This window comes from Somniosus microcephalus, chromosome 13 (assembly GCF_052327205.1).
Source record: "Somniosus microcephalus isolate GS21.2 chromosome 13, FLI_Smic_1.0, whole genome shotgun sequence".
In the NCBI taxonomy this organism is placed as follows: domain Eukaryota; kingdom Metazoa; phylum Chordata; class Chondrichthyes; order Squaliformes; family Somniosidae; genus Somniosus; species Somniosus microcephalus.
This window is the reverse complement of record NC_140999.1, coordinates 120,413,180-120,440,503: the sequence shown is the minus strand read 5'-3', so window position 1 is coordinate 120,440,503 and position 27,324 is coordinate 120,413,180. Positions and strand designations below refer to the sequence as shown.

Sequence of the window (27,324 nt, the reverse complement as noted above, 5' to 3'; positions counted from 1 at the left end):
GTGGATAGAAGTTATTCTCCAAACAAGCTCCCTAGAAGGCAGGACTTGGCAGGAAAGTGGAGTTGAGGTCAAAGATCAGCCATGATCTTATTGAATGGCGGAGCAGGCTCGAGGAGCCTTATGGCCTACGCCTGCTCCTATTTCTTTATGTTGTTATATTGGGTCGTAGCCTAATTCAAATGCTTTCAGCTGCACCCCTAGCACTAGTGTTGGAATGCACCAGAAGCCCCACAGTTTTTGTGCCCTCTATCTTTACTTTTATGTAATACTTTAATTTTATATCAAATAGCAAAACTTAATTTAGGAAGCAAAGGAGTTTATCTGCAGTACAGGCTGAAGAGCTGGGAGGAACAAAATGGAGGCACTACAACACCACCACTGGTGAAAGGGTGTAATTACAATGTAATTTTTTTTTTTTAAAACATAGGCACTTTCCATTGTATATGTGGGCCTAGGAATTTATAATGGAAAAGCTTCACAGGAAGTGCACGCACATGTAAGATTTTTAATATATTACAGATAATGTTATATTACCTCTTGACAAATTACACAGTGCATTAGACTGAAGACATGCTACAAACACACGAGGTAGGTTAATTGGCAAATAGCTTTTGTTGTCACAACTTGCTTCCATTGGGCGTTGGTTTCACATAAAATACTCCTTCTTGAGCACATGAAACTGCCAAGACTCCATTTTGCTTCCAGAGACGACCCTGTACCAGACCTCTGCAGCCACCTACAGACAGTAGTGAGAAGATCATGAGCTAGGCAGAAATCACCTGCTGTCACTTATTAGAATTTCTGAGCACCAAGCGACTAATCCTCTTTCCCCAAATATCCTGTTCTCTCCATGAGGGAGCCCAGGTGGTTCACAAAGCATCAAATTTCTGCATTCTTGTGTTGATTGATTTATAAAACTGTTCTTTCTGTTGCTGGAAATTAATATAAAACATGTTCTACATTTCCCTTTGGGTAGTGGACACTGATAATTAGAAGTTAGGAAGGGGCTCCCTGGGAGTGTCTCCATATTTGCAACACACACAACACCCAGCTAACAGGATGTGCAAGCACCTGCTCCTGTATCTTGCCAATGCTATTAGTGAACCAATTGCTATGAGAGGCATGAGAATTGCTCAGCTTTCAATCTTTATGTGGCAAGGGAACTTATCTGGCCTCCGTCTAGCACTTTTCTTAATGGCATGGCTGAGATCAAGAACTCATCCTGTAGGGAATCGAGTGTGCAAAGCCAGGTCCCACCACTCTTAAAGCAGAGAGCATCTGTGCACAGATGTGTAGTGCCGCCCGCTGATACATTTTTTCAAAGGTTGCTTTGACATCAACTTTAAATAGTTAATAAATCATGCATGTTAGTTCTGTGCAAATGGCAATATAAAGTAAAAGATGTAAACTCACCAGACCAGGGACTCTCACATTCATATAACATCCACTCATCTGACCGGAATGGGGCATGGAACCACATGGAGTGGTCCAGGGATGCCATGAACTTTACCCTGTACTGCAAGTGAGGCAGTAATGCAGTTCTTAGCAAGGTGTAGTCCGAGATATAGGCAGCAACACAGCAATGCAACTTCATGTTCCCTTCGCCTACAAAACACAGTTTAAATAGAAACATTTATGTACTGCTGTATCAGGAAGTTGGCATCTCAATGTTGTCACCGTAACTTCAACAAAGTATAAATGAAAAGAAAGAGCTTTACAGCATCTTTCACATCCTCGGGACATCTCAAAACACCTGACAGCCAACAAATTATTTTTGAAGTGCAGTCACTTGTTATGTAGGCAAAGTGGCAGCCAATTTGCACACAGCATGGTCCCACAAACAAAACGAGAGGAACGACCAGTTAATCTGTTTCGTTGGCTTTGGTTGAGGGGAGAATGTTGGCCAGGACACCAGGAGACCTCTCCTGCTCTTTGAATAGTTCTTTGGGATCTTTTACATTCACCTGAGCAGGCAGGCAGATGGTCTCAATTTAACAGCTCATCTAAAAGAAGGCACCTCCAACAATGCAACACTCCCTCAGTATTGCATTGGTCAGCCTAGATTATATGCTCAAATCTCTGGAGTGGGGCTCCAGGGAGTGCTGCATGTCGGAGGTGCCATCTTTGATGACACAGTAAACTGAGGCCCCATCTGCTCTCAGGTGCTGTAAAAGATCTCATGGCATTATTCGAAGATGATCAGAGGAGTGCTTCCAGTGTCCTGGCTAACATTTATCCCTCAACCAACATCACACACACATTATCTGTTCATTTCTATCTTGTTTGAAGGAGTTTGCTGTGTGCAAATTGGCTGCCACGTTTCTCCACATTACAACAGTGACTACACTTCAAAAAGTACTTCCTTGGTTGTAAAGTGCTTTGGGACGTCCTGAAGTTGTGAAAGATGCTATGTTTAGGAAAGATCAAATGTGCTTTAGACACTTCCAAAGTGGTGTAGGAGGCCCTGTCCTTGTTTGTCCAGTCTATGAAGAATTTGGTTTAAGCAGTTTGTAGAAACAATCTACAAGTAACTTTTGTTGGTGAAAAGTTAACTCTTATGACTAAATAATACCGCACACTAAATGGAAGTTATTTTCATTCTAGCCCTGTATCTTTCTCTGCTTGAAATGTTTATCCAAGTTTTCTACTAAATTTTCTGTTTACTGCAACTATTCCAAACAGATAACCGCAACGAATTTGAATGCAGTCACTGTAATTGTGCAAAACCAAAATCAGAAAATAGAGTGAGTTTTAAACTAGTCATAGAATGATGCAGCACAGAATGAGGCCATTTGGCCCATCGTGCCTGTGCCAGTTCTTTGGTAGAGCTATCCAATTAGTTCCACTCCCCCCTATTCTTTCCCCATAACCCGGTAAATCTTTTCCCTTCAACTATTTATTTAATTTCCTTTTGAATGTTACTACTTAATCTGCTTCCACCACCCTTTCAGGCAGTGAATTTCAGATCACAACAACTCGCTGATAAAAAAAAGTTTCCTCATGTCACCTCTGCGCAAATAGAGGTAAACAAATATGATATGATTGGGATTACGGAAACATGGCTCCAGGGTGGCCAAGGCTGGGAACTCAACATCCAGGGGTATTCAATATTCAGGAAAGATAGGCAAAAAGGAAAAGGAGGTGGGGTAGCATTGCTGGTTAAAGAGGGGATTAACACAATTGAAAGGAAGGATATTAGCTCTGATGATGTGGAATCTGTATGGGTAGAACTGAGAAATACCAAGGGGCAGAAAACATTAGTGGGAGTGGTATATAGACCTCCAAACAGTAATGCGGAGGTCGGGGATGGCATTAAACGGGAAATTAGAGAAGCGTGCAATAAGGGCACAGCAGTTATCATGGGTGACTTTAATCTACATATAGATTGGGCTACCCAAATTAGTAACAATACTGTGGAAGAGGAATTCCTGGAGTGTATACGGGATGGTTTCCTGCACCAATATGTCGAGGAACCAACTAGAGATCAGGCCATCTTAGACTGGGTATTATGTAATGAGAAAGGATTAATTAGCAATCTTGTTGTGCGAGGCCCCTTGGGCCAGAGCAATCATAATATGATAGAATTCTTCATTAAGATGGAGTGTGAAATAGTTGACTCAGAGACTAGGGTCCTGAATTTAAATAAAGGAGACTACGATGGTGAGGTGCGAGTTGGGTAGGATTGATTGGGGAATGTCACTCAAAGGGTTGACGGTGGATGGACAATGGCAAACATTCAAAGATCGCATGGATGAACTACAGAATTTGTTCATCCCAGCTTGGCATAAAAATAAAACAAAGGTGGTGACTCAACCGTGGCTAACAAGGGAAATTAGGGATAGCATAAGATCCAAGGAGAGGACATATAAATTGGCCAGAAAAAGCAGTAAACCTGAGGATTGGGAGCAGTTTAGGATTCAACAAAGGAGGACAAAGGGATTAATTAAGAGGGGGAAAATAGAGTATGAGAGTAAGCTAGCAGGGAACATAAAAACTGACTGTAAAAGCATTTATAGATATGTGAAGAGAAAAAGATTGGTGAATCAAGCATAGCTCCCTTGCAGTCAGAATCAGGAGAATTAATAATGGGGAACAAAGAAATGGCAGACCAATTAAATACATACTTTGGTTCTGTCTTCACAAAGGAGGACACAAATAACCTCCCAAAGATGTCGGGGAACATAGGGTCTAATGAAAGGGAGGAACTGATAGAAATCAGTATTTGTAGGGAAATGGTGTTAGGGAAATTGATGGGATTGAGGGCCGATAAATCCCCAGGGCCTGATAATATACATCCTAGGGTACTTAAGGAAGTGGCCCTAGAAGTAGTAGATGCATTGCTGGTCATCTTCCAAAATTCGATAGACTCTGGAACAGTACCCATGGATTGGCGGGTAGCTAATGTTACCCCACTATTCAAAAAGGATGGTAGAGAGAAAACGGGGAATTACAGACCGGTAAGCCTGACATCGGTAGTGGGGAAAATGCTAGAGTCCATTATAAAGGATGTAATAGCAGAGCACTTGGAAAAAAGTGACCGGATCGGACAAAGTCAACATGGATTTACAAAAGGTAAATCGTGCTTGACTAATTTACTGGAATTTTTTGAGGATGTAACTGGTAAAATAGATAAGGGAGAACCAGTGGATGTGGTGTATTTGGATTTCAAAAGGCTTTCGATAAGGTCCCGCATAAGAGATTAGTGTGTAAAATTAAGGCACATGGGATTGGGGGCAAGGTATTGACTTGGATAGAGAACTGGTCGGCAGACAGAAAGCAAAGAGTTGGAATAAACGGCTCTTTTTCAGCGTGGCAGGCAGTGACTAGTGGGGTACCGCAGGGATCGGTCCTTGGACCCCAGCTATTCACAATATATATTAATGATCTACACGAGGGAACTAGATGTAATATCTCCAAGTTTGCAGACGACACAAAGCTAGGTAGGCATGTGTGCTGTGAGGAGGATGCCGAGAAACTCCAGTATGATTTGGACAGGTTGGGTGATTGGGCAGAAGCATGGCAGTTGCAATAGAATGTGGATAAATGCGAGGTTATCCACTTTGGTGTCAAAAACAGGAAGGCAGATTATTATCTGAATGGCAATAGATTGGGAGAAGGGGAAGTGCAACGAGACCTGGACGTCCTTGTGCACCAGTCGCTGAAAGTAAGCATGCAGGTGCAGCAGGCGGTTATGAAGGCAAATGGTATGTTGGCCTTCGTAGAGAGAGGGTTTGAGTACAGGAACAAGGATGTCTTGCTGCAGTTGTACAGTGCCTTGATGAGACCACATCTTGAGTATTGTGTGCAGTTTTGGTCGCCTTATGTGAGGAAGGATGTTCTTGCCATGGAAGGAGTGCAGCGAAGATTCACCAGGCTGATACCTGGGATGGCAGGAATGACGTATGAGGAGAGATTGGGTCGATTGGGCTTGTACTCGCTGGAGTTTAGAAGAATGAGAGGGGATCTCATCGAAAACTTATAAAATTCTAACAGGACTAGACAGACTAGATGCTGGAAGGCTGTTCCCGATGGTCGGGGAGTCCAGAACCAGGGGTCACAGTCTAAGGATAAGGGGTAAGCCATTTAGGACAGAGATGAGGAGGAATTTCTTCACCCAGAGACTGGTGAACCTGTGGAATTCTCTACCACAGAAGGCAGTAGAGGCCAATTCATTAAATATATTCAAGAAGGAGTTGGATATATTTCTTAAGGCTAAAGGGATCAAGGGATATGGAGAGAAGGCAGGAACAGGGTACTGAATTTGGATGATCAGCCATGATCTCATTGAATGGAGGAGCTGGCTAGAGGAGCCGAATGGCCTACTCCTGCTCCTATCTTCTATGTTTCTATGTTCTTTTGCCAATCACTTTAAATCAGTGTCCTCTGGTCATCGATCCTTCTGCCACTGGAAACTGTCTCTTGGTATTTACTCTATAATAATAATAATCATAATCAACTTTATTGTCATTGTTAGTACACAAGTGCAGTACAACGAAATGTAGGCTTGCGGCTCCCGAGAGTGTACATTTAGATTAAGACATTTAAACATTCAACATTCATTTGACTTGTAATACATTAACATAAACATAATAAAGTGCATTGGCAGATGTGCAGGCTTTAGAGTTTATTTGTGGAGTTCAGTAGGATGACAGCCCTGGGAAAGAAGCTGTTCCTAAATCTGGTCGTTCGGGTGCGAATGCATCTGTAGCGTCTCCCAGATGGCAGGAGGGCGAACAGACTGTGGCTGGGGTGGGTAGGGTCTTTGATGATGGTCCGTGACCTCCGTAAGCAGCGTTTCTGGTATATGTGCTCTATGGTCGGTAGCCGGGTGCCGGAAATGCGTTGGGCAGTTTTGACTACCCGCTGCAGGGCTTTCCGGTCATAGTAGCTACAGCTGCCATACCATACTGTGATACAGTTCGTCAGGATGCTCTCTATTGTGCAGCGGTAAAAGTTAGAGAGGATCAGGGGAGACAGGTTACATCCCTTCAGCCTCCTTAGGAAATATAGGCGGTGCTGGGCCTTCTTCACCAGAGAGGAGGTATTGAGGGACCAGGAGAGGTCTTCCGTGATGTGGACTCCGAGGAACTTAAAGCTGTCCACTCTTTCCACCACAGCCCCATGGATGTGGATGGGGGTGTGACTTCCGCCTTTATCTACACCCTACATGGTTTTGAACACCTCTATCAAATCTCCTCTTAACCTTCTCTGCTCTAAGGAGAACAACCCCAGCTTCTCCAGTCTCTCCACATAACTGAAGTCCCTCATCCCTCTCAAGGCCTTGACAGCCTTCCTAAAGTGTGGTGCCCAGAAGTGAACACAATACTTGAGGCCTAACCAGTGTGTTAGGCATAAAGGTTTAGCATAACTTCCTTGCTGTTGTACTCGATTCCTCTATTAATAAAGCCAAGTATCCCACTTGCTTCAAAAAAAAAACAGCCTTTTCAACTTGTCCTGCCGCCTTCAAAGATTGTGTAGATACACCCCCAGGTGTCTCTGTTCTTGCACCCCCTTTAAAATTGTACCTTTTAATTCATATTGCCTCTCTCATTCTTCCTACCAAAATGCATCACTTCACACTTCTCTGCGTTAAATTTAATCTGCCATGCGTCTGCCCATTTTACCAGTCTGTATGTTCTTCTCACTCTTTACTACATTTCAGTTTTGTATCGTCTGCAAACTTTGAAATTATGCTCTGTACACCCAAGTCCAGGTTATTAATATATATCAAGAGGCAATGGTCCTAACACCGACCCTTAGGTGTCCTTCCCTCCGGTCTGAAAAATAACCGCTCACCACTACTCTCTGCTTTCTGTCCCGTAACTAATTTTGTATCCATGCTGTCACTGTCCCTTTAATCCCACGGGCTTTACTTTTGCTAACAAGTCTATTATGTGGTATTATTAAAACAAAACTGGATGAATAGATCCATGAACTTACAACATCAAACTGTTCCATCTGGTATAGTAAAGCGGAAGTACTGAGTTTCCCCATAAGTGTTCTTCAATAAGCCAAGAACTATGGCTCCCCCTCATGGCAAAATCAGTTTTGCAATGATCACACAGTTCTGCACAACACAGTACAAATTCAGTTTTTTTTTTTTTTTTAAATTGTCAAAAGTACATTTCCACCTACTCTTCCCACAGGCCAAGGGTGAGGCCAGGTAAATGATGGTGGATGCAGAGGTCTAGGAGTGAGACAGGTGTTGGAAACAATTTAGGGCCTTCATATCTGATGAACTGGCTATGGATATTGAAATGGGTAACCGTCATAGCTGCACCTCTGCTAAAAAAATGTTCTTAGAGAAACAGTGGAAATGCTGACTCGGGAGACAGCTCAGCCATGACTCTACACTGAACCAATCAGAAAGCCAAGACATCGGTCTAGACAAAAATAAACATTCTATATGGATCTTCAAAGGTGATTCTCAAACTTGTTTGAGCCACATTACATCTAAAAGTTGTTATAGTCTCTTGCATCCCAATAGTCATTGATACTGGCAACCGTGCTGGGGAGGTGGGGAGCAGAAGGCAGTGAAGCTGCCAGACTCCAATCAGGGAAGAAATCAAGGATAACCTAGCATTAGGACCAACCGATTCTGAAGACAGATAGAACTTCTGTCCACCAATAACAGGATGGAGCCTTGAAATTCCTGGGGCCAGCACTAATGCAGCAGAGCAAAATCCCCATCCGTCCATGTCCAAAGAGGAAGATAGGGTCACCTGCATGGGCAAAGTCAATGAATCAGTGGCGCCCAACCCCAAACCGCTGGTAGCAGCGCCATGCTGGTCTAACAGTAGAGGCGGCCCTGGAAGTACCATACCAAAATTCTTCAGATCATTTGCTCCCAATGGAGCATCAGGTCTTGAAGAAGGTAATCGATCCCCTCTGGTATCAATTGCATTTCCCTAGTAAAGGATTGAGGCCTATGTAAGGGTCCTCAAGAGTTCTTATGGCCTTATGAAGAATTAAAGTGTTAGAATTTCCTTGTTTAGCTATGGAAATGCCTGCTTGATCTGGGGGGAAAAATGAATGCAAAAACTTGGTGCTGCCCTAAATCTGAGTGGAAATCTTTTCTGCCCTCCTTAAAGGCTAGAGTAGTTAAACTAAGAGTGAACCTACTCATTTCTCGGCTTAAAAGACTTCAATGCACTTTGCAAGGTGTTTGAGCACCTTTTCTGTTTATTTGGTTCATTATTTTGTAATAAGCCTTACCATCTTTGGATTTTTCATATGAATTTGGTGGAAGTGGATGATTAATTGGAAGCGGACTCATTTACAAGCAGCATATACATTTGAGGGATTTATGATCAAACCACAGTTCCTGACTATCTTGATTTTCCATGGTGGATAACTTTTGTGGGAATATCACGTTGCATACCGGCCAATTCATGCTCTGCCTGATTTTTTTTCACTTATTTTTTCATTACCCCTCCCTGCACCTCAGAGGTAGACCTCATGACACAACAGTGAGATACATCCCACAATCTCATCGCCTCGTCTCCACTCAAACTTGGTGTCCAGCAGAATGGGATTTTCTTTGGAAATTTGCTCATATTCAGCCTGTTTCTAAAGAGAAGGGATCCCTCTTTACTCTCAACTCACGCAAATCAGAAATAATCCAGAAAGCAAGTTCTGAATCCTACCTATGTAACCATGTGCTCGGACCCAGAAACGCTGTAGAGGCTCCGTGGGAATATGCCTGTAGTAATCTGGTGGATTTATGGGTTTGATTTCAATTGGAACCTCCTCAGCCAATATTTTCGTCAGGCCCATTTTACAATTCTCTGTTAAATCAGGATCTCTAAAAATAAGGAAAGAAAGCAGAACAAAAAAAATGTAAATTATGGAACAATGATGCAATGACAGACATATTTCTGAAACAGGAAGGAGCTGGGGGGTGGGGGGAAGATAATTCAGTTTGCACTTTTTTCATCAAAAAATAAAGAGTCTGCAAAGCGTAATAACCCCTGGCAGCAATACTGCACAATAACTGGCTTATCATACAAATACAGCCTTGGCTCAGTGGTAGCATCCTCACCTTCAAGTCAGAAGGTTGTTGGTTCAAGTCCAACTCCAGAGACTAGAGCACCTAACCTAAGCTGATAGTTCAGAGTGCTGCACCGTTGGAGGTGCTGTCTTTCAGATCTGATAGAAACATAGAAGATAGGAGCAGGAGTAGGCCATTCAGCCCCTCGAGCCTGCTCCGCCATTCAATGAGATCATGGCTGATCATCCAAATTCAGTACCCCGTTCCTGCCTTCTCTCCATATCCCTTGATCCCTTTAGCCTTAAGAAATATATCCAACTCCTTCTTGAATATATTTAATGAATTGGCCTCTACTGCCTTCTGTGGTAGAGAATTCCACAGGTTCACCACTCTCTGGGTGAAGAAATTCCTCCTCATCTCTGTCCTAAATGGCTTACCCCTTATCTTTAGACTGTGACCCCTGGTTCTGGACTCCCCGACCATTGGGAACATCCTTCCTGCATCTAGCCTGTCTAGTCCTGTTAGAATTTTATAAGTTTCAATGAGATCCCCGCTCATTCTTCTAAACTCCAGCGAGTATAAGCCCAATCGACCCAATCTCTCCTCATACGTCATTCCTGCCATCCCAGGTATCAGCCTGGTGAATCTTTGCTGCACTCCCTCCATGGCAAGAACATCCTTCCTCAGATAAGGCGACCAAAACTGCACACAATACTCAAGGTGTGGTCTTACCAAGGCCCTGTACAACTGCAGCAAGACATCCTTGTTCCTGTACTCAAACCCTCTCGCTACGAAGGCCAACATACCATTTGCCTTCTTAACCACCTGCTGCACCTGCATGCTTACCTTCAGCGACTGGTGCACAAGGACACCCAGGTCTCGTTGCACTTCCCCTTCTCCCAATCTATTGCCATTCAGATAATAATCTGCCTTCCTGTTTTTGACACCAAAGTGGATAACCTCGCATTTATCCACGTTATATTGCATCTGCTATGCTTCTGCCCAATCACCCAACCTGTCGAAAGCATGCTGGAGTTTCTCGGCATCCTCCTCACAGCACACACGCCCACCCAGCTTTGTGTCATCTGCAAACTTGGAGATATTACATCTAGTTCCCTCGTCTAGATCATTAATATATATTGTGAATAGCTGGGGTCCAAGGACCGATCCCTGCGGTATCCCACTAGTCACTGCCTGCCACTCGGAAAAAGAGCCGTTTATTCCAACTCTTTGCTTTCTGTCTGCCAACCAGTTCTCTATCCAAGTCAATACCATGCCCCCAATCCCATGTGCCTTAACTTTACACGCTAATCTCTTATGCGCGGGACCTTATTGAAAGCCTTTTGAAAGCCCAAATACACCACATCCACTGGTTCTCCCTTATCTATTTTACCAGTTACATCCTCAAAACATTCCAGTAGATTAGTCAAGCACGATTTACCTTTTGTAAATCCATGTTGACTTTGTCTGATCCTGTCACTGTTTTCCAAGTGCTCTGCTATTACATCTTTCATTGAATAGTGGGGTAACATTAGCTACCCTCCAATCTATCGAATGTCGGAAGGTGACCAGCAATGCATCTACTATTTCTAGGGCCACTTCCTTAAGTACCCTAGGATGTAGATTATCAGGCCCTGGGGATTTATCGGCCTTCAATCCCGTCAATTTCCCTAACACCGTTTCCCCACAAATGTTAAACCAAGGCTCACCTCTGTCCTCTCAAGTGGACGTACAAGATCCCATGGCACTTTTTGAAGAGCAGGGAGTTCTCCTGATGTCCTGGCCAACATGTATCCCTCAACCACAACCAAAAAGAGATAATCTGGTCATTTATCTCATTGCTGTTTTTAGAAGTTCTTTCTTTATGTACTTCTACCAAATTCCCTTATCTGCTATTTAAATGGAGGAGTTAACCTGTTTAAAGTAAATTGGTACAATATGTACACATTCGTGCAGCAACATTTCAGACAGCAATTTCTATCCTCCACTCAATGTAAGCATCTTGTGCAGGATGGAAACCCTGGCTTTTTGCTTTTGCTTCTATTTCTTTCTCTTCCCACCCCATCCCAATTGCTGACTCATTTGGCGTCAAAAGCCATGACATTTCTGATTTACTTTTACTTTATATAAAAAAAAAACCAGGAACAACGATATAAGGACTAGGACAAGGAGCTGCATTTATACAGCACCTTATCATAACTCTCAAACATCCCAACGCACTTCATATACAGCAAATTACTCTGAAATGCAGTGATTCACCAAGCAAATATGGTAGCTATTGTATGTTGAGCAATATTTCATTAATAGTTACGAGATGAATGTTTTTTGGTGGTGTTAGCCGAGGGAGGAATATTGACCAGGACATCAGGAAATCTTCCTGATCGTCAAGTAGTGTCATGGAATCAACTGAACCATTGAGGAAGACAGTGCTTCAGTTTCTCATCTCAACAATATAGTACGGCACTAGATTATGAGCTGAAGTCGTGAGAAAATTTCAGTTCACAAGGGAAGTAACCCACTTATGGAAACTGTCTCTGGAACATTTGAGTGAGACAGTGTGTTGCAAAAGCCAGAACTGCAACAAAGGGGTTATGGTTCCATAGTGCCAATAGCCCTCAAGTATCTCACCAAGTGAGCATTGTTCTTGTGAGCAACCAGGGAAAGTGTTGGCAACCTATTCGAGTATGCAGGCAATGCAACCAAACATGGTTTTGTTCTCACTGGACATTGACACACACGTACATTCCAGCAGGAGTAATTGAATAGAAGTCAGGAGAAAGAACCTTGGATGCTTTTACCCCTCCTTAGCTCACAGCATTGAGGCCAATTGAAAGTACACCCGACTGCTGTCCCAGCCGATATCAGCTAATTCAACACAGACCAGGAATTGAGCCTGGAACCTGCTGGTCTGCATTGCTTTGTACTACACCAGCAATGTCTTTACTCATTGAGGATCAGGGGAGCTAACTCATAACGATTTGTAAAAGTTTTTTGAAACATTACAATGCCTACCAAGAACTAATAAATTGCACCCAACTAAGCAAAGATAATTGCAGTAAACTAGCATTATTTGTGAAAATATGACTACTTTATGTACAAAAAAAGGAAGTTACTTTTAGAACTGCTCTCTGTGCAGATAGCAGTTAAGGAAAAAGCTAAAGATGTTGTCTACTTAAAAATACAGCAATTTCCCTTTATACCACTGTCTTTTGGAATCATACAAAATATATTATAAAAGAGGTATGATATTTGAAAGGGTCTATATGGTGTGTGCATTAGCACATAAAGCTATACATGTCTTATCTCAGTGCGAGTTAACTGCTATACCTCAAGTATTTCTCAATTAGTTCCCCTTGAGTCAATACGTTTTCAGGGGCAGGAACCACAGGCATGGTAAACTGGTGCTGAATTGGGCTCTCCATTTTCTTCTGGAAAGAGGCCTGGCAGATTAGTATTGGATGCCCATGCTGGATGGCTTTCACAGAACGGACAGAAAAGCTCTTACCATCCCGAGTACGATCCACTTGGTACAGAACTGGCACACTGGGATCACCTGCCATAACAGCAAAACACAATGTCAAGGGCTAGGGTCAAAAAGTAATGATGGACTATAACAAAACATAGCTGGTTAAAAAGACAATCCTCTTAAAACTCTGTGCTTTCTATAATTGGGAGTGATTTGTAGTGAACAGATCATTGGCAACATGTTATAAAGCAACCAAATTTTACACAATAAGTTAAAAGATTGTAAATACAGTACTGCAAATATACAGCAGCTTTGATAGAAATACAAGAGGGGAACGTTTTGGGAGAACATTCAGCAATCAGCCGAGGAACAGTCGCCACCTGAAACACTAGCCTGTATTTTCCCTTTCGGACATCGACAGACTTGCAGTGCATTTCCAAAACCATCTGCTTTTATGTTAACTGCACAACAATGTTTATTAACAAAGTCTTCAAATGAAATGTGGGGTATTATTTAGTCATGAGCTAACTTTTCACCACCAAAAGTTACTTACAGATTGCTTCTGCAAACTGCTTAAACCAAATGTTCTTAGTAGACTGGACAGACAAGGACAGGGCCTCCTACACCAACTTGGAAATGTGTAAACACATTTAATCTTTCCTGATCATAGCATGAAAGTAATTAGAAACATAGAAAAATAGGAGCAGTAGGCCATTCGAGCCTGCTGCCATTCAATATCATGGCTGATCCTCTATCTCAATACCATATTCTCGCTCTTTCCCCATACCCCTTGATGCCTTTTGTGTCTAGAAATCTATCTATCTCCTTCTTAAATGTATTCAATGACTTGGCCTCCACAGCCTTCTGTGGTAGAGAATTCCACAGGTTCACCACCCTCTGAGTGAAGAAATTTCTCATCTCAGTCCTAAATGTCCTACCCCTTATCCTGAGACTGTGACCCCTCGTTCTAGACCCACCAGCCAGGGGAAACATCCTCCTTGCATCCAGTCTGTCTAGCCGTCAGAATTTTATACATTTCAATGAGAGCCCCTCTCATTCTTCTAAACTCTAGTGAATACAGGCCTAGTCGACCCAATCTCTCCTCATACGACAGTCCTGCCAACCCAGGAATCAGTCTGGTGAACCTTCGCTGCACTCCCTCTATGGCAAGTATTTTTTTCTTAGGTAAGGATTATAACTCGCAACAAATAAACCGGATTCAAAATAGCCAATCTAAATGTTTTTGACCATCTGACTGGATAATCGGAGTAAAACTATGAATTGCAGTAGAGAGCACATTTCAGACAGACAACTAATGTTAATTTCAACTGCTAGACTGCATAGCTGTCACATGCAAAGCAGGAAGGTGAGAATTTCCATTTTTTTCCCCCCTGTCCAGTGTTATCCCCTTGTAAGCTGTTTGGCACTACATGTAAATCCCCTCTTTAAAAGGACCAATGTGAAGCAAAATTTGTAATAGGTGATCAAGGTATGTAGCATATTAATTTGCACATCACAAAAAATGAAGCTTCCATTTTAGCAAGTTCTCTACTGGATTTTAAACTTCGGGACACTGTTGGATGGCAGCACTTCCAAGAATACACAAAACATGCAAACTGCAGGCAGCAGATGCAGAGTCCAGCAATTCTCTGAAGAAAAACTCACTGCAGGCCGACAGCAGCTCTCCATCTTTACTGTTCAGATTTATTTCTGGGATCGGCAAATACTTCCACTTATATTGCGACTTTAATGTAAAAACAGCCCAAGGCACGCCACTGAAAGCTTATGGAAAATGGACACAGCCAGGAACGGTGATGTTAGTTGAAGAGATGAGCTTTAAAGAGGGAGAAAGAGGTGATCACCGCATGCTGTGTAGACATAAGCACATGTGTACACACTGGTGAACTAGACAGTGTCAGACAGACAGAATCAGCTGAAGGAGTCACCACAGAATATGCAGCATCAATACATAGTGGAAAGGACAAAGCAAAAGTCCTGCCACAAAATGAGAAACATTTTTGTGAGGAGACACATTCTGCACTGTGGATTATCTCACCTTCAAGTGCCTTTGTACCTTTGCCTGGAATTTGCTCAGGGGGGTTCTGCAACTATCTGGGGTTTTAACCGATCTTCTGTTATGGCGGTCAATTGGGATAGAGCCCCAGAGGAAATTCCCGGCACTTGTTTCTCTCCGTCTCTCTCCAGCCCCCTCCCCCCACCCCCCCCCAAAAATTGAGCGCTCCAGGAATGCATTCATGACCCTCTGATTGGCGTGGAAGTATTAATTAAACCAGTTGATCTGCTGAGCCAGTCAATATAGCTGTTCTTTATTTACTGAGTGTCACAAATATTACATTTTTTGCTGTTTCATTTCAATTTATATTAAAAAAATACCAGAAGTATCCTTTCCCCCCACCCCCCAAAAAGTGACTGTCCTCCCTTCCATCCACCCCCCCCCCCCCGCATCAAAAAGGATTGCTCAGCTTTGTTCCTCCTGTGAAAGTAGATCAGAGAGCTAGTTTTAAAGTGTTAAATGGAATATTCATTTATGGAGCACTCCAGTCAATTTAGCTACCTGGTGTGTAGTGTGAAACTGTTTCCCTATAACAAAGGAATGTTGCCCAACTGCAGTAGATTACAGATTGACTTTCCAAACCCAAGCTATGTTGCAGTATGTTTTCAGCTGTACAACACTACAGCTGTACAGCCCTTTGGTGTTTATCCTGCACACAAGCAGGAATCCTGAACCCATGTGTCTGCCCTTTTCCCATTTCTTTTTGTTCTCCTATCCTTTGCCACCTATCTAACCTATTGTGGTATTGGCTACAAATTTGGGCACCATTCCCTCTAGCCCTGTATCAAAAGGGTGAAATATGAGTGATTACTTCACTAAAGGTATATATTAATGACTTGGACGTGGGTGTACAGGGCACAATTTCAGAATTTACAGATGACACAAAACTTGGAAGTATAGTGAACAGTGTGGAGGAGAGTGATAGACTTTAGGAAGACACAGAAATGGGCAGGCACATGGCAGATGAAATTTAACAGAAAAGTGTGAAGTGATACATTTTGGTAGAAAGAATGAGGAGAGGACATATAAACTCAATGGTACAATCCTGAAGGAGGTGCACGAACAGAGAGACCTGGGGGTATGTGTGCACAAATTGTTGAAGGTGGCAGGGCAGGTTGAGAAAGCAGTTAAAAGGTTTACATGATCCTGGGCTTCGTGAAGAGAGGTATAGAGTACAAAAGTGTGGAAATTATGATGAACCTGTATAAAACACTGGTTCGGCCCCAATTGGAGTACTGTATCCAATTCTGGGCACCACAGTTTAGGAAGGATGTGAAGGTCTTAGAGAGGGTGCAGAAAAGATTTACGAAAATGATTCCAGAGATGAGGGACTTCAGTTACGTTGATAGACTGGAGAAACTGGGGTTGTTCTCCTTGGAGCAGAGAAGATCGAGAGAAGATTTGACAGAGGTGTTCAAAATCATGAGGGGTCTGGACAGAGCAGATAGGGAGAAACTGTTCCCATTGGCAGAAGGGTCGAGAACCAGAGGACACAGATTAAGGTAATTGGCAAAAGAACCAAAGGCAACGTAAGAAAAAACTTTTTTACGCAGTGAATGGTTAAGATCTGGAATGCACTGCCTGAAAGGGTGGTGGAGGCAGATTCAATCAAGGCTTTCAAAAGGGAGTTGGATAAGTATCTGAAGGAAAGAAATTTGCAGGGCTACGGGGAAAAGGCAGGGGAGTGGGACTAGCTGAAATGCTCTTGCTGAGAGCCGGCACGGGCTCGACGGGCCTTCTTCCGTGCTGTGCCCATTCTAATGATAAGGGTGATTATAACTATAGCACTTCTGCTGCTAATGGGAAGGTTGGGGGGGGGGGGGGGGGGGAGGCAATTTGAAGTTTTGAAATAGCAGCATCACACAAGAAGCATATTTAGCACAACAGTATTAATTGAAGTGCAATTTTTTTTCTTCCACTGGTGAATTGGTACCAATATGCTAAATATGTCAATGCTAAAGCAGACGTTGCTTTCTGCTATAATGATGCAGACAGAGAAATCCTCATGTCTGTTCAAAGTCCAATAGAGAATTTTCCTGTGAATGTAGCCAATAATTGTTCTGAACTTCTGGTGCAACATACAGTTCAGTTTGCATAGCTGCTTGAGGGGAAAAGAAACCAACCAGTGGACAAGCTCACGTCTTACCTGCTCGTACAAAGTAACAATGCAGTGAATGGGCAAAAACATTCTCGGATACAGACGTTGCAGCTGCTACTAGTGCCTGGCCAACAATCTGCCCGCCAAATAACATGCGACTCCTCGGGATCCAGTGATGCGTTCCTCTAAAAAATAACAGCAAATAGAATGTGATGCAATCAAAATTTAAAATGTAAAATCTATAAACATCCTTTCATCAATTTTTTGTTGTTGAAAGGATCGCAGAGTACCTCGTTTTTATATTGTTCACACTAACATACATTATTTTGCCAAAACCATGATAGAATGTGTAGATAATTGTGTCTGGTTGTCTTTATTGCGTGATCAAGGATGTTTCCACAAACTACCTTCACTTGATTTGGAAATTCAATTATAGCTCAAATTGTATTAATCTACCAGCCTCAAAAATGATTTAATTGTCAGGCCAGTATATATCTATGTAAAAAAATTACACTATTCTCAACGTCAACTGTAATTTCCTTTACTAGATTCTTCACTTTCATTCCCCACCTATTTTAATTCTGCCATTCTTCCCCAGATTTTAAATTTATCCTTGTTTTTATTCCCTCTAGTTCAAAAACATACATCTGCAATACTTAACCTACTTGTTTTTTCCTCCTCCTCTCCTGAATACACTGTCTTGCTGGGGTGCCAGCTCTCGCTAGTAGCCTAACCAAGTGGCTGTTCTTCATGTATAACCCTACGTCGTCAGTTTCAGCAGGTGTTCAAAAGTGGTGGCATCATTAATGCATTCTAGTTTCTCTATAGTTCACAGCTGCTTGTTTCTCTCCTATCTCCCCTCATGCCCTCCGAGCTCATCTTGTCCATGAGACTGACTTCCTGCTCCCTCGATCCTATTCCCACTAAACAGCTGACCACCCAACTTCCCTTCCTGACTTCCATGTTAGCGGTTCTCTCCTCAGGTACTGTTCCCCTCTCCTTCAAATCTGGCATCATCACCCCCCTCTTCAAAAATCCAACCCCTGACCCCTCTGTCATCGCAAACTACCACCCCATCTCCAACCTTCCTTTCCTTGAACACGTTGTCACCTCCCAAATCCATGCCCATCAATTCCTGGAACTCCATACTGAATCCCTCTAATCAGGTTTCCACCCCTGCCACAGTACCAAAACGGCTCTCAGTGACAAATGACATCCTTTGTGACTGTGACAACAGTAAACTATTCCCCCTCGTCCTTTTCGACTTGTCTACAGCCTTCGACACGGTTGACCACACCATCCTTCTCCAAAGCCTCTCCACCGTCGTCCAGCTGGTTGGGACTGCATTCGCCTAATTGTAGCATGAGAATCACCTGAAATGGCTTCTCTTCCCGTTCCCACACCGTTACCTCTGGTGTCCCCTTAGGATCTATCCATTGCCCCCTCCTATTTCTCATTTACATGCCGTGCCTCAGCGACATCATCCGAAAACACAGCATCAGTTTCCACATGTACACTGACGACAAGCTCGACCTCACCACCACCTCTTTCAACCCCCCACTGTCTCTAAATTGTCAGACTGCTTGTCCGACATCCAATGCTGGATAAGCAGAAATTTCCTCCAACTAAATGTTGGAAAGCCCAAAGCCATTATCTTCGGTTCACGCCACAAACTCTGTTCCCTAGCCACCGACTCCATCCCTCCCCCTGGCAACTATCTGAGGCTGAACCAGATTGTTCGCAACCTTGGGGTCGTATCTCACCCAGAGAGGAGCTTCCAACCATACATCCGCTTATTTCCACCTCCGTAACATTGTCCGTCTCTGCCTCTGCCCATGTGCTGCTGAAACCCTCATCTATACCTTTGTTCCCTCGAGACTTGACTATTCCAACGCACACCTGGCTGGCCTCCCACATTCTACCTTCCGTAAACATGAGGTCATCCAAAACTGCTGCCCGTGTCCTAACTCGCACCAAGTCCCGCTCACCCGTCACCCCTGAGCTCGCTGACCTCCATTGGCTCCCAAGTTAAGCAAAGCTAGAATTCTCATCCTTGGCCTCACCCCTCCCTATCTCTGCAATCTTCTCCCAGCCCCACAACCCACGAGATATCTTCACTCCTCTAATTCTGGCCTCTTGAGCATCCCCGATTTCAATCGCTGCACCATTGGCGGCTGTGCCTTCAGTTGCCAAGGACCTAGGCTCTAGAATTCCCTCCCTAAACTGCTTCTACTGGTTTTTCAGCTCTACTGGCTTGTAGGTAGCAGCTGTTGCTCCACCAGCTGTCCAGTGACTCTTTCTACCGGTTTTCAGCTTTTTTGGTCACTGGTTTATGCTTTTACTTTTTCTCCGCCGCTTTGATCTATGGCGACTTCCAACTTGCGTCGACTTAGCCATCATCTCTCTGCACTGCTACCGACTCTCATTCCTACTGCAACAACCTCCATCCTCGAACTCTCTACCCTGCAAATAGCTTTTGGACTTCACTCACCGGCTTTGGACAGTGGTTCATCAATGCTCCATACCGGCCCCATCCTGCTTACGTCGGATTTGTCCTTCCATGGGACCTCTGACTTTGACCCTGGTCTCCCTACTATTGTCCCCAACCTATCCCCTGCTACCAGGAATATGTATTCATTAATTATTACATTTAAACAGGCCTATGTACCGAGCTTTTCCCGTGTCCATTCGTGTGTGCACTTTGGCTGCCGCTCTGGACCCGAGCCATTCCACTTTTTCCCCCTATTTTCCTTTTCTCTCTATCCCTCCCTGACCGCTCTCTCCTGTCGGTATGCCTCCTTTCCTCTCTCCGACACACTGCCCTCCTAAATCCCTTCATTACTCTTTGACCTTCCTACTCTCCTGCCGCCGTCCCAGGCTTGACTCCCTCTTAGATAAGCCTACAGCTTCCCTCTGTGCCTCACTTGGCATCCTACGAAGGGCCCATCATAGAAATTTACAGCACAGGAGGCCGCCATTCGGCCCATCTTGTCTGTGCCGGCCAACAAAGTGCTAGCCACACTAATCCCACTTTCCAGCACTTGGTCCATAGCCTTGTAGGTTATGGCACTTCAAGTGCATATCCAAGTACTTTTTAAATGTGATGAGGGTCTCTGCCTCTACCACCCTTTCAGGCAGTGAGTTCCAGACCCCCACCATCCTCTGGGTGAAAACATTTCTCCTCAAATCCCCTCTAAACTTGCAGCCAATTACTTTTATCTATGCCCCCCGGTTATTGACCCTTCTAAGGGAAATAGATCCTTCCTATCCACTCTATCTAGGCCCCTCATAATTTTATACACCTCAATTAGGTCTCCCCTCAACCTCCTCTGTTCCAAAGAAAACAACCCCAGCCTATCCAATCTTTCCTCATAGCTAAAATTCCCCAGCCCAGGCAACATCCTCATAAATCTCCTCTGCACCCCTTCTAGTGCAATCACATCCTTCCTGTAATGTGACCAGAACTGCACGCAGTACTCTAGCTGCAGCCTAACTAGTGTTTTATACAGTTCAAGCATAACCTCCCTGCTCTTATATTCTATGCCTCAGCTAATAAATGCAAGTATCCCGTATGCCTTCTTAACCACCTTATCTACCTGTCCTGCTACCTTCAGGGACCTGTGGACATGCACGCCAAGGTCCCTCTGATCTTCTGCACTTCAGTGTCCTACCATTTATAGTGTATTCCCTTACCTTGTTAGTCCTCCCCACTTCTCCAGATTGAATTCCATTTGACACTGTTCTGCCCACCTGACCAGGCCATGGATATCTTCCTGCAGTCTGCAGCTTTCTTCTTCATAATCAACCACACGGATAATTTTTGTATCATCTGCAAACTTCTTAATCACACTCATCGCTGCTGCCTTATGAGCAGCAACCCCAACTGTCCCAACCTACTCTCTCGCCAACCTTCCCGCCCAGCGTGCCCACAGGGGGGCAAATCTTGCCAAGCTCCTCCCCATCTAACTCATCTCTCCCCCCCCCCGCCCAGCGTGCCCACAGGGGGGCAAATCTTGCCAAGCTCCTCCCCATCTAACTCATCTCTCCCCCCCCCCCAAACCCAGTGCTGACCCTGTGGCACTGCCATCACCGACCCTCTCCGCATCTCCCTCCACAATGTCCGTTCAATTGCGAACAAGGCCCTTGCCATCCATGAGCTTATTGTGGATGATTGCATCGACATCATAGCCCGGATGGAAACTTGGTTGAGGGGTGATGACACCTTATCCTTAAATGAAGCCTCCCCACCTGGCTATACCTTCCACCACTTGCCCCGCTCAGACCGCCATGGTGGCGGTGTGGCTCTCATTACCAAATCACACCTTGGTCTGTCCCCCTAATCCTCCGGCAGTTTCTCCTTCTTTCAGCATCTCACCTTATTCCACCCTTCTCACCTCTCATTTAAAATTCTTGTCCTCCACCACCCACCCAAGTACCAAAAAAATGTTATTACTGAGATATCTTGTGAAGGAATAAGCTATATTTCAGAAAAATACACAATCATATGAACAGAATTCTGATTTTATTAATACATGATATACTGGGTTTAAAAATCTAAAGTCTCAAGCTGTGTCAATACAGGCTTCTGAGATAAGATGAAGTGTAAACACCACAAGCTTTTGAAATGGGAATTGGTTAAAAATACTAAAACAATGGCCCTATTGAAATAGCAGTTTGGCGCTTCCAGAAGGTCTGGAGTTTGGGAGAAACACAATGGAATGACCCAAGTAAAGTGGTAAAAACTAACACTTCGAACAGGAACACAGAATATTAAAAAACCATGTGCCTTTGTAAAAGTAACATCAAATGAAACAGGAAACACGATATAATATAACCAACTAAGATGGCTAGGAAAACAAACACCCTAGTTGAAGTGTCTTTAATTTACATGTTGTAAATATGATACCAACAGAACACTTTGAAGATACAGGAAACTCTTTTTTATCCGGCACCGACGGGACCAGCGTGGTGCCGGTTTATCAAAAAGTCCGGATTACACAGAGGTATAGTAAAAGGTACGAAAGCCCCGTACACGGCCAAAGATCCAGCATCTCTGTTGCATGGCAACAGGTGCAGGAACCCCGGTTACACGGCCACAGATCCAGGAACGGCCACTAATATGAAGTAAAACTTACCTGAACCTACTCCTGAATTTTGCCGGTTAACAGAGATTTCCGGTTATTTAGGTGCTGGTAAATCGAGAGTTTCCTGTATGACTTCAATAGATGCACCAAGCAATCACAATGGCCCAGAAATTCGGGTCTCCACGGGCGAGTACACGCTGGGTACTCACCCGTAAGCCCGCGCTGGGTACTCACCCGTAAGCCCGATGGAAGTGCCGGTTTCCTGCATGCACTGTGCATGCGTGGGAAACCGGCACTTCCGTTCCTCTGAATGAAGGGGTTCAGAGGTCGAACGCGTGCGCAGGGGAGTCTGCGCGTGCGCTTTGAACTTACGTTTTTTTTTTAAACCAGGCTTTTCCGTGAGGGTAAGTCTTTAGAATTTAGAAATTTAAAAAGCAGGCGTAAGACCTGCTTTTTACAAGGTAAGTGGTCAATTAATTAAAATTAAAACATTTTTTCCACAGGTTTATTATTTTTAAATGTTTTAAAGCAAGGTAAGTTTATTTTTAGCCCCGTTAGAATATAAAATTACTTTTTTCAAAAATTTAAATTGTTTAAAATAGTTATTTAATGTAATTTAAAGTTTATTTTTAAAAATGTGATTTAAAAAAAAATGTATTTGAAGGTTTACTGCTATTTTGGGGCCGTAGCATTTATAAGTCTTGACAGCTCTTCCTGTCAAGACTTATGAATGGGCTTTTCCCTCCTCCGATTGGCTGCCCATGGCCCACGTGATCCCAGGGGACGCATCGAACTAACTGCGCCCCTGGGACACGCAAGCACTGCGTGCCGGCAGCTGGGCCAGACCCCGGATCGGAATTCCACGGGGCTCTACAACTCAACTGCCGGCGCGCAAGGTAAGTGCAGGTCGGGGGCTTGCACCCGCGGGAAGCCCCCGACCCGAATTTCTGGGCCAGTGTTTGTATTGAACGTGGAACACCATGGAGACAGGAGTCTGTGGTTGTAACCAGTTAAGGTGGTTTTAGAATTGAATGGAAGGCCTTCGATAAGAATGGCATCAAATAAATACTACTGTCATAGTGTTTTATGATAAGTTTTTGAAACACCTAAACAAGACAGAAGTCTGCAAGCTAACAGTTGAATTAGCAGTAAGTATAAAGGTCAACAGGAAGATGACTAGAGATAACTAGCTTACATCAGCAGAAAACTTCAAAGGATAAACCGCTAAAAAAAGGTATAAAAGTAGAGCTTTTCAGATAAACAGTCAGAAGTCGCTGGAAAGGGGCAAAGCGATTCTCTCAACTTCAGAGGCACGCTATAAGTTTTTTACTCTGAGTCTCAGGGATCAAGGTACTTATAATTTAATTTTGGTGGATATTCTGGATTAGAATTAAGAATAAAGAAATGTAAAATGTACGAAGTTAAGATTTGAGAATAAGGATCTCCGGGGATAAGAAATGTAAGCTATTTATTTTTGAACTGTTACAGTTAACAGCTTGTGAGTCAATCGCAACTTTATGTTGGCTCTTAAATAAATCTATATATTTTTAGAATTGTCTCAGTATTTCTGTATCAAACTTGCAAACTCAATTTCTGTACACTCTTTTGGAAGGAGTTGCAGAATTCTGGGGGGGGGGGGGGGGGGGCGCGGTTTCCGGACCCTCATAATATCCGGAAGGTTACAGTCTAGTTAAACTTATTAAAAGTGCTATCCGGAGGACAGTAACATCTTCAGTCGTTCCTTTCCTTTAGGGAGAGATAGCCTGGACCTTTAGACCCAATTAAGCGTCTTATAAAATTCAGCTATCTCTAACTTTAGTTGAAGGTGAACGTCTGGGGAATATGCCTGATCTGGGGTAGCCCGAAAAGGGCTAGGACTAGTAATTATCCCTTCAATCTTCACTGCTCTCCTCCCTCAGCCTCTGCACCGAACGAATTCTCATCCTCGGTGATTTCAACCTCCATCTCAATTCATCATGCTCTCTCTCCTCTGAGTTCACTATCCTCCCTTAATCTCTCCATCCATGTAAACTCCCCAACCCACATTCACAGCCACCCCCTCGACCTTGCCATCTCACTTGGCCTCGCTACTCCCATCGTGTCAATCGCAGATAAGGCCATTTCTGATCACTTCCTCGTATCGCTCTCCATCCACATCCCCCTTCCACCCCACCTCAACTCTACTTCCTTCTGTGTCCGCTCCTGGAAAAACTCTCCCAACTCTCTTACAACTGCACTTATGAAATCCCAACTGTCCAGCCTTTGGCCCTCCATTTACCATGACATTTCTGCAGCTACCGAACTGCTCAAACACCCCCTCACCACCACCTTGATGCCCTAGTCCCTACTAAAACAATTACTCTCTCTCACCTTGGCCATTCCTCCTGGTATGGCTCTCATCTTGGCTCCCTTAAGTCCAAGGGACGCAGACTTGAATGGATATGGCGGACAACTGGTTTAGCCATTCACTGTCAGATCTGGCTGGACCACATAAAGCATTATCGGGTCCTGCTTGTCTGCCAAAATGGCTCACTATTCCAGAATCATTCTGGAATGCAAAGATAAACCCTGGCTCCTATTCTCTACTGCTAACCGTCTTCTTAAACCCCTCTCCCCTGTCTCCTCCACCCTCGCCTCTGATAACAAGTGAGAGGAGCTCATGGACTACTTTGTCCCTAAGATTGAGGCCATCCGTTCAGCTGCCTCTGCCACTTCCCTTCCTTCCCCTAACCCACCGGGCCAAACTTCCTTTAAGGTTCCTCCCTGCTCTAGCCCTGAACTTACATCTTTCTCCAGTTTCTCTCCGATCTCCCCTCATGACCTCTCCGCGCTCATCTTGTCCATGAGACCTACCTCCTGCTCCCTCGACTCTATTCCCACCAAACTGCTGACCAATCAACTTCCTTTTCTGGCTCCCATGTTAGCTGGCATTGTTAACGGTTCTCTCCGGTACTGTCCCCCTCAAATCTGTCTTCATCACCTCTCTCCTCAAAAACCCAACCCTGGACCCCTCCGTCCTTGCAAACTACCGCCCCATCTCCAACCTCTCTTCGGCTCCACTCCATCCTTCTCCAATGCCTCTCCACCGTCGTCCAGCTGGGTGGGACTGCACTCACCTGGTTCCATTCTTATCTATCTAATTGTAGCCAGAGAATCACCTGCAACGGCTTCTCTTCCCGCTCCTGCATTGTTACCTCTGGTGTCCCCCAAGGATCTATTTCTCATCTACATGTTGCCCCTTGGCAACATAATCGAAAACACAGCTTCAGTTTCCACATGTACACTGATGACACCCAGCTCTAACTCACTACCTCTTCTCTCGACCCCTTCACAGTCTCTAAATTGTCAGACTGCTTGTCCGACATACAATTCTGGATGAGCAGAAATTTTCTCCAATTAAATATTGGGAAGACCGAAGCCATTGTTTTCGGTCCCCGCCACAAACTCCGTTCCCTAGCCACTGACTCCATCCCTCTCCCTAACATCTGTCTGAGGCTGAACCGCACTGTTCGCAATCTTGAGTGTCATATTTGACCCTGAAATTAGCTTCCGACCACATACCCGCAGCATAACAAAGACCGCCTATTTCCACCTCCGTAACATCACCCATCTCCGCCCTTGCCTCAGCTCATCTGCTGCTGAAACCCTCATCCATGCCTTGGTTACCTCTAGACTTGACTATTCCAACGTACTCCTGGCTGGCCTCCCACATTCTACCCTACGTAAACTTGAGGTCATCCAAAACTCGTCTGCCCGTGTCCCAACTCACACCAAGTCCCACTTGCCCATCACCCCTGTGCTCGCTGACCTACATTGGCTCCCAGTTAAGCAGCATCTCGATTTTAAAACTCATTGTTGTTTTCAAATCCCTCCATGGCCTCGCCCCTCCTTATCTCTGTAACCTCCTTCAGCCCCCCCAACCGCGAGATATCTGCGCTCCTCTAATTCTGCCCTCGAGCATTCCTGATTATAATCACTCAACCATTGGTGGCCGTGCCTTCTGTTGCCTAGGCCCTAAGCTATGGAATTCCCGGTCTAAACCTTTCCGCCTCACTACCTCTCTTTCCTCCTTTAAGACGCTCCTTAAAACCTACCTCTTTGACCAAGCTTTTAGTCACCTACCCTAATTTCTCCTTATGTGGCTCGATGTCAAATTTTTTGTCTTATAATACTCCTGTGCAGAGCCTTGGGTCGTTTTACTACGTTAAAGGCGCTATATAAATACAAGTTGTTGTTGTAACCCTCTCCACCTCTCTATCCTTCTTTAAGGTGTTCCTTAAAACCTACCTTTTTAACCAAGCATTTGGTCATATGCCCTAACATTTCGTGTGGCTCGGTGTCAAATTTTGTTTGATAACACTGAATTCCATGTGTCACTTTTTTGGGCATCTTTATCAGTACCCAGTTGCAGTTTCCTTTAGTCTACTAAAAAATTAACTAAACCTCCTTTTTTGTCATCATCCAAAAGACGGCACACAGCCCTCATTTAGAGATCATCCCAATCTTGGCACACAACAGCTCTCACCGTGAAGCCACTGAGCTGCCCACACTGTACAGTCGTGAGTGGCACAGACTGCAAACCCATCGACAGGTAATTTGCTACCAGTGCCTGGAATGGCTCCCCCTGATGAGAGGCAGATCACAGGTTACTCCACAACACAGTCACCGCCTGCCCTACCTGTACAGGTCCACCTCCAGCCTCTCCAGGTTCAGCACACTGGTCACCAGCACGCTGCGCAAATCCCCATTGGGAGAGGAGGAGGAGGAGGAGGTCCGGCCGCCGCTGGTGAAGATAGCACCTGAGGCCGGACTGTCGGACCAGTGCCTCCGGACACTGGACTCTGAGGCCGGACTGTCCGAGCGGTCCCCCGGGGCCCGAGACTCGGAGGCCGGACTGTCCGAGCGGTCCCCCGGGGCCCGAGACTCGGAGGCCGGACTGTCCGAGCGGTCCCCCGGGGCCCGAGACTCGGAGGCCGGACTGTCCGAGCGGTCCCCCGGGGCCCGAGAGGCCGGACTCTGTGGCCGGCTTCCCCCCTCTTCCGGCCCTTCTCCTCGCTTGAAAGCCGCCGCCATTTGCTGACAACAATCAGAAGGACTCGCCAACAGCCGAGT

The 27,324-nt window shown here is 44.6% G+C and overlaps 1 protein-coding gene across 1 annotated transcript; it reads right to left on the bottom strand.

The window, feature by feature from the left end:
* Nucleotides 1-376: 376 nt before the first annotated feature.
* Nucleotides 377-27,324, bottom strand: acot8 (acyl-CoA thioesterase 8). Its single transcript, XM_086005237.1, has 6 exons — nt 26,891-27,324; nt 17,177-17,313; nt 12,818-13,043; nt 9,147-9,304; nt 1,414-1,605; nt 377-736 (listed from the first exon to the last, which is right to left on the bottom strand). The coding sequence occupies exons 1-6, from the start codon at nt 27,283-27,285 to the stop codon at nt 618-620; spliced, it is 1,227 nt and encodes a 408-aa protein (XP_085861363.1). The 5' UTR covers nt 27,286-27,324; the 3' UTR covers nt 377-617.